The 7,449-nt window shown below is 46.4% G+C and overlaps 1 protein-coding gene across 1 annotated transcript; it reads left to right on the top strand.

Annotated features, from left to right (window-relative positions):
- The first annotated feature begins 382 nt into the window (after positions 1–382).
- LOC134445761 (uncharacterized) lies at positions 383–5,484 on the top strand. Its single transcript, XM_063194829.1, has one exon. The coding sequence runs from the start codon at positions 383–385 to the stop codon at positions 5,471–5,473; it is 5,091 nt and encodes a 1,696-aa protein (XP_063050899.1). The 3' UTR covers positions 5,474–5,484.
- The last annotated feature ends 1,965 nt before the right edge of the window (positions 5,485–7,449 follow it).

Below are 7,449 nucleotides of genomic sequence, written 5' to 3'. Positions count from 1 at the left end.
TTTGAAAGCAGAAGAATCGCGCTTGAGATCAAAAAAGGAACAGTTGCAGCTTGAAACTGACATTGCTGCTTCACAAGCTAAATTAAAGATTTATGAAGATTATGAAGATTCTCAATCTGTTCATGATTTACTGGAACCAGTCACAAAGCCTAAAGTTGAACCTAGGTATGTGACTGAAAGCAAAGAGAAGTATCATAGTCATGATTATGGGCACATTGGAGCTGCAAAGCTACTGCAGGATGTCAAGCCTAGATCAGCTGCGCCAGTTGTCTCTTCACAGAGAGGACAATCTTCAGGAAGGCAAATGACTGACAACACTCAGAATGCTAATTCTGCTGATGACCTGTATCAAGTGCTACAGCGTCAAAACCAAGTGACTGAAATGCTCATCAAGCAACAGAGTCTGACTCAACTGCCTCACAGAGACATACCAGTATTTACAGGAGATCCTCTGACATACAGGTCTTTCATAAGAGCTTTCGAGCATGCCATCGTTAGCAAGACGGACAGTCAGCAAGATCGCTTGTATTACCTTGAACAGTTTACGAGTGGGGAGCCACTTGAACTCATTCGCAGCTGTGAGCACATGAGGCCAGACAAGGCTTACAAAGAAGCCAGAGCATTACTCAACCGTCATTATGGTGACGAATTGACAATTGCTAATGCTTACATCAAGAAAGCAATGGACTGGCCGCAGATAAAGCCAGATGACAGGAAAGGATTGAAAAACTATGCCTTGTTCCTGATTGGATGTGGTAACACAGTAAGCGACGTGGACTACATGGACGAGATGAACAATCCTACCACTATGAAGAGCATCTTGTCCAAGCTTCCATTTAAGCTGAAAGAGAAATGGAGGGGCCATGCTTACGACATTTATGAGAAAAAGAGAAGAAGAGCCAAATTCCCTGACCTGGTGGACTTTGTGTATCATCAAGCCAAAGTTGTTAATGACCCACTGTTTGGTGATATCCTGGACGCCACCTCAGGTAAACAGGTAGACACAAAGAAGAAGTCCAGCTCAGGAAAAGGTGAGTCAAAACGAAGCAGCTTTGCAGTGAATGTGGCTGCTACTGAGAAGAGCGCCCCCAAAGGCCAAGCTGAGAAGAAAGCAGCTAAGTCAGGCAACGCTTTCCAAAGTCCCTGTTTGTTCTGCAAGAAGAACCATGCACTCAGCGTGTGCAACAAGATCAGAGAGAAACCCCAGAACGAGAGAATTGACTTTTTAAAGTCACAAGGGCTCTGTTTTAGCTGTTTGACAGCAGGACACCTATCCAAGGACTGTAAGAAAAAGAGCTCATGCCCTGATTGTTCCTTTAAGCATCCTGCTATCCTGCACGTTGTGAAGGAAGAGTCAGCACAAGAAAAAAACAGTGCAGATGACAGTGCATCGAATGCAGCGGAAGAAACAAACGCTCTCGTGTCAGCAGGATGTGGAAGAGGTGACCAAACTGGGGCTGGGAACAACGCTTGCATTCTTCCCATCGTACCTGTGCAGATAAGACACAAGAGGGGTTCAAGTATAATCAAGACGTATGCGTTCCTGGATCAAGGAAGCACCGCTACTTTCTGTACTGAGGACTTGGCAAAGAAGTTGAACATCCGAGGAAGAAAGACGGAGTACATTCTTCACACCATGTCACAGGAACAGAAAGTCAGCAGCTATGTCCTAACAGATCTGGAGGTGTGTGACTTAGATGGACAAGACTACATTAAGCTGCCCAATGTGTACACGCACCCAGACATACCTGCAAAGAGAACCAACATACCACAGAGGAAAGATTTGGAGAAGTGGTCTTACCTGAACCGAGTCCATCTTCCAAAACTGGAATCAGAGATTGGCCTTCTCATCGGTTCCAACGCTCACAAGGCTATGGAGCCATGGGAGATCATAAACAGCCGAAACGAAGGTCCTTGGGCTGTGAAGACGGCCCTAGGGTGGTGTGTCAACGGACCTGTCAGCAGATGCCAAGACAAACAATCCGATGGCGCTGAGGGACAGAGTTTCTCAGTGAATCGCATCTCTGTTCTAAGCATAGAAGACATGTTGATGAGGCACTACGAGGCTGATTTCCCCGAACGCCGGTGCGAGGACAAGTCAGAGCCATCACAACATGACAAACAGTTTATGCACACTGTGACAACATCAGCACATCTGATCGATGGCCATTACACCATCAAGCTGCCTCTGAAGGAAGACTCTGTGAAGATGCCATGCAACCGTGGTATAGCTGAGCAACGGCTGAACTCCCTGAAGCGGAAGTTTAACAGAAATGCAGACTTCTTTCAAGAGTACAACAGCTTCATGAACAACATCCTGGAGAAAGGTTACGCCACCAGAGTTCCAGATGAGCAGCTGAGTCGCAGTGACGGGAGAGTGTGGTTCTTCCCACACCATGGGGTGTACCACCCGAAAAAGAAAAAGTTGAGGGTTGTGTTCGATTGCGCGGCAACATACCAAGGAGTGTCGCTGAACGACAGACTGCTACAAGGGCCGGACCTTACAAACACCCTAATCGGAGTGCTGCTGAGGTTCAGGCAGGAGCCTGTCGCACTGATGGCGGACATCGAATCCATGTTCTACCAGGTGCGGGTTCCAGACGAAGACGCGGATTTGTTGCGCTTCCTTTGGTGGCCAGGCGGCAATTTGAACAAACCTGTGGAAGAGTACAGGATGTGCGTGCACCTCTTCGGAGCCACGTCGTCCCCCAGTTGCGCTTCGTATGCGCTCAGGAGAACAGCACAAGGCGCAGCTGCAACTACTTCACCAGAAGCCGCAAAGACAGTCCTCAAGAACTTCTATGTGGACGACTGTTTGAAGTCAGTTGCCACCGAAGAGGAAGCTGTGCATCTTGTAAAGGAGCTGACGGAGTTGTGTGCCAGTGGCGGCTTCCACTTAACCAAGTGGGTAAGCAACAGTAGGGCCTTGCTGTGCTCCATCCCTGGCGACGAAAGAGCAGCTGAAGTCAAAGATCTGGACTTGCAGCAAGACGAACTACCAGTTGAACGAGCGTTAGGCGTGCAGTGGTGCACAAGTTCCGATAGCTTCAAGTTCAAAATTCAGCTGCCTGACAAGCCATGCACAAGACGAGGCATCCTTTCAGTTGTTAGTTCGGTGTATGACCCGATGGGGTTTTTGGCGCCACTACTCCTGCCCGTCAAGCTCATTCTGAGAAACCTTTGCAAGAACAAACGAGGCTGGGATGAGGAAATCTCAGAGAAGCCACAACGAACATGGAAGAAGTGGCTAGCAGACCTTGACAAGCTGTCAGAGCTCAGCGTGAGCAGATGTTTCAAGTCCAGCTCATTCGGAGTCACAAAGGTCGCACAAATCCACCATTTTTCCGACGCAAGTCAAGACGGATACGGGGTTGTGTCTTACCTCCTGTTGACGAATGAGCAAGAACAGAAACACGTTTGCTTCTTGATGGGCAAGTCCCGAGTTGCTCCGCTCAAGCAAGTTACGATCCCAAGGATGGAGTTGACAGCTGCCATGGTCTCAGTCAAGGTTGACCGAATGCTAAAAGAAGAACTTCAAGTTCCCTTGACACATTCCATTTTCTGGACAGATAGTACGACTGTACTAAGGTACATTGAAAATGACGCTCTTCGTTTCAAGACGTTTGTGGCTAACCGCGTCTCTTTCATTAGAGAAGCCACCACAAGAGCTCAGTGGAAGTATGTCAACACCTCCCAGAACCCAGCTGATCAAGCTTCAAGAGGCTTAAAGATAGAGAGCTTCATGTCAAGCGACAACTGGTTTCAAGGGCCTAGCTTCCTGAGCGAGCCTGACCACTGGCCAGAGCAACCTGAACAGTCTACTTACCTGTCAGAAAGTGATGAAGAGGTGAAGACATCAGCTGCTGTATCGTGCACGAATCCAGTGGTCGACAACACAGATCCAGTGAACCAACTTGTGGAGCATTACTCCAGCTGGTACCGACTCAAGAAGGCAACTGCTTGGATTCTGCGCCTAAAAGAGATACTGCAACACCTGAGTGAGAAAAGAAAAGAATTAGTGAAAGCTGTGAAAGAATCTGAACATGACACAGAAAAACACAAAGCAATGGTTGAAGAACAAATGAACACCTGTAAAAAGAACTTGGAAAAGAAAATGCTCACAGTTGAAGAGCTATCCAGAGCAGAAATGGAGCTGATCAAATACAGCCAGAGACAGACCTATGCTGAAGAAATAAAAGTTCTACAGAAAGGAAATAAAAATGTGAAAAGAACCAGCTCAATTTTCAAATTGGATCCATACTTACAAGATGGTGTTTTGAGAGTAGGGGGCCGCCTGAACAGATCAGCGATGCCTGAGGAGGCCAAGCATCCTTTCCTTCTGTCGAAACAACACAGAGTAGCCTACCTCATTCTCCACCATACCCACCTAGAAACTGGATGCGGCGGCAGAAATCTTGTCCTGGCAAGACTAAGACAACGATATTGGATACCTAGAGCCAATGCAGCAGCAAGAACAGTGATCACAGAGTGCAACCTCTGTAAAAGACTGCATGCAAAGGCTGGGGAACAGAAAATGGCAGACTTGCCACAAGATCGTCTGCTACCCGACAAACCGCCTTTTACAAACACAGGCATGGACTACTTTGGTCCTTTTGAGATAAAAAGAGGACGAGCCAAGGTCAAACGGTACGGAGTGCTCTTCACATGTCTGACAGTCAGAGCAGTGCATATAGAAGTCGCATACTCCCTCGACACGGACTCGTGTATCAACGCTCTACGTCGGTTCCAAGCCAGACGAGGCCAAGTGTCTGTCATCCGTTCCGACAACGGCACTAATCTGGTCGGTGCAGAGAGAGAGTTGAGACAAGCCTTGAAAGAACTGGACCAGAGCCGCATCAATGAAGCTATGATGCAGAAGGGAGTGCAGTGGCTGTTCAACCCGCCTGCTGCATCTCATCATGGCGGCATATGGGAACGTCAAATTCGTACCGTGAGGAAGGTCCTGCGTTCTGTTGTAAGGCAACAATCGTTAGATGATGAAGGACTGCAGACTTTCCTGTGCGAAGTTGAGAGCATCATCAATGGGAGACCTATTACAACCAACACAGATGACCCCAACGACCTCGAGCCGTTAACCCCAAATCATCTACTCCTGTTGAAGACTCAACCCAGCATGCCACCTGGTGTGTTCAGTAACGACGATGTCTACGCACGACGGCGCTGGAGACAAATTCAGTATATGACTGATTTATTCTGGAGGAGGTGGACCCAGGAGTATCTGCCACTATTGCAAGAGCGGCAAAAATGGCTTGGATTGAAGAGGAGCTTCAAGGTTGGAGATGTCGTCCTTGTCGCGGATCCATCCCTGGCCAGGAACTGCTGGATGCTGGGCAGAATCACCAAGGTCGTGCCAGACTCCAGAGGGGTGGTCCGAAGTGCTGAAGTCCGGACGAAGACCAGCACCATCCAAAGACCAATAACTAAACTTTGTTTATTGCAGGGAGAAGAATGAAGAAAGAAGAGAAAGACTTACCTGAGAAGATTAAACTTACCTGAAAGCTGAAGAAAGTTAATGATAAGATAGATATGCAGTAAAATGGTAATGGCTCTGAGTTTAAGTTTTAAGTTGATAATTGATATGCTAAGGCCTAGTCAATTAGGGGCTGGGATATGTTAGAGCCATTTTCTATGTTTTAAGTAAAATGTTTATTTATGTACATAGATTTTGTATTTAGAATTTATATTTACCAGAATTATAGTTAATTTGGATACTTAGGAAGTATTGTATATATATTTTGTGTTATACGAATTCATTTTGTAATTTTGTAAAGTTTTACCTAGACACTAGCTACTGTGGTGCATTTTGATTGGCTGCTGATATTAATATAAAACCGTCAGGACGCATGAAGAACGTCAGTGTAGAAGCCACGAACCTTAGGAGCATCACAGTCTTTTGACCGTCACATTTCAGTTAGTTTTAGATAGGAGTTAGGAATTCATCTTTTGTTTTGTATTATTTTAAGTTACTATAAAGAAAGACATCAAACTTAAGTTTTGGACTCCAGACTTTTATTTCTGTTTTGTGTCGCGTCCGAAAGTAACTCTGAGGTTCATGGCTAGTGAGTCACCTGCACTCACAGAGGTGCTATTGGGCAGGAAGGAAGTTGGTGATAGTGCCCTTGATAAGGATTTTACTCTGTTTGAGTTGAAAAGAGCCCTTGATGGTGCGAAAAACACCTCTCCAGGCAAGGATAGAGTGTGTTATAAATTGATTGAACATTTGTCTGATATGTCTAAGAGTGTGATAATAAGGTGTGGGAACAAGGCCGCCTACCCTCTTGTTGGAAACAAGTTTTTGCTTCCCTCAAGTCAACTTGCAGGCTAAGGTTATTGTCAAACCTGGAGGTGTTTATCAAACAGTTCAACAATATATTGATTTGAGGTTTGGAGACACAGTCCAAATTTATACAGACGCTTCAAGGGACCAGGATGGGAAAACGGGAGTGGCAGTACACGTCCCTCAGTTTAAAGCTCAGATCAGGAAAAGGACATCAGACTTTCTTTCATTTTTTTCTGCTGAAATGGTAGCGATAGTTTTATCCCTGTGTAACAGGTTGGACTAGGTCCCCTGTTAGTGTGAATGTTGTAATTGAAAACAGCTGCCCGTGTGGGCGAGGGTGGAGCCCTTCCGGTTAGTATAAATTGCCTACTATGTTGGCTGTTAGCCAGGTGTGGCTAACCTTGGTACCGGTTGGCGCTTGGGGAAGCCCTGTACGCTGGGTGCAGTAGGTTATGTTGGCGTGTTGGGTTCTGGACCCATACTGTAGCGCATATTAGAGCGCAGCTGAAATGCGGACGCCAGGTTGCCGCATGTAGCCTAACCGGCTTGAAGGTAAGCCCTTCTGCACTGTGCACCTGGCGATACCCAATTATGTTTGTACTGTGGCTAACGTGATGTTGTTTCACTGCAGCATTGCATGGTGAAGCGAGGGTCAACCGTAGGCTTCCAGACTCGGTCCGGTGCTTCCTAGTTGCAACTTAAGGTAATTTCAAATTTACCGTCACTCTGTGCCTGTGGCTTTCACGCCACACCTTGCACATTGATAATGTCATTTCCCTGGCGTTAACCCAGTCTGTCTTGTGCTTTCTAGGTTGAGCACATATTGTCAATGGGCTGGGGTGGGGGGACGCCGCCGTCTTTCCTGGGGCTTTTTGTTTTGTTTTTTGTTGTTTGTCTGACTCAAGAGCTCTGTTAATGTGGAGGGTTGTAGTGAGTGACCGAAGTATTGGCCTATCGTGGGATAGTGTGATCTGTAGTTGTAGGCCCACCTGGCGTGGCTCAATTCTCTGGGATGGCATAGTGATTCTTTCTGTAGCGTAAGCCTAATTGAAACACATCTACGTTGTGAACAACATATTAACTATGGTGTGCAGTGGTCTTCCTTATTGATTGTTTATTTATTTATTTTTGGTTGGGTTTTCATATTT

The sequence above is a fragment of the Engraulis encrasicolus genome, chromosome 1, assembly GCF_034702125.1.
Source record: "Engraulis encrasicolus isolate BLACKSEA-1 chromosome 1, IST_EnEncr_1.0, whole genome shotgun sequence".
Classification (NCBI taxonomy): Eukaryota; Metazoa; Chordata; class Actinopteri; order Clupeiformes; family Engraulidae; genus Engraulis; species Engraulis encrasicolus.
Note: the sequence above shows the minus strand (reverse complement) of the source record. Positions and strands in the feature narration are given on the sequence as shown.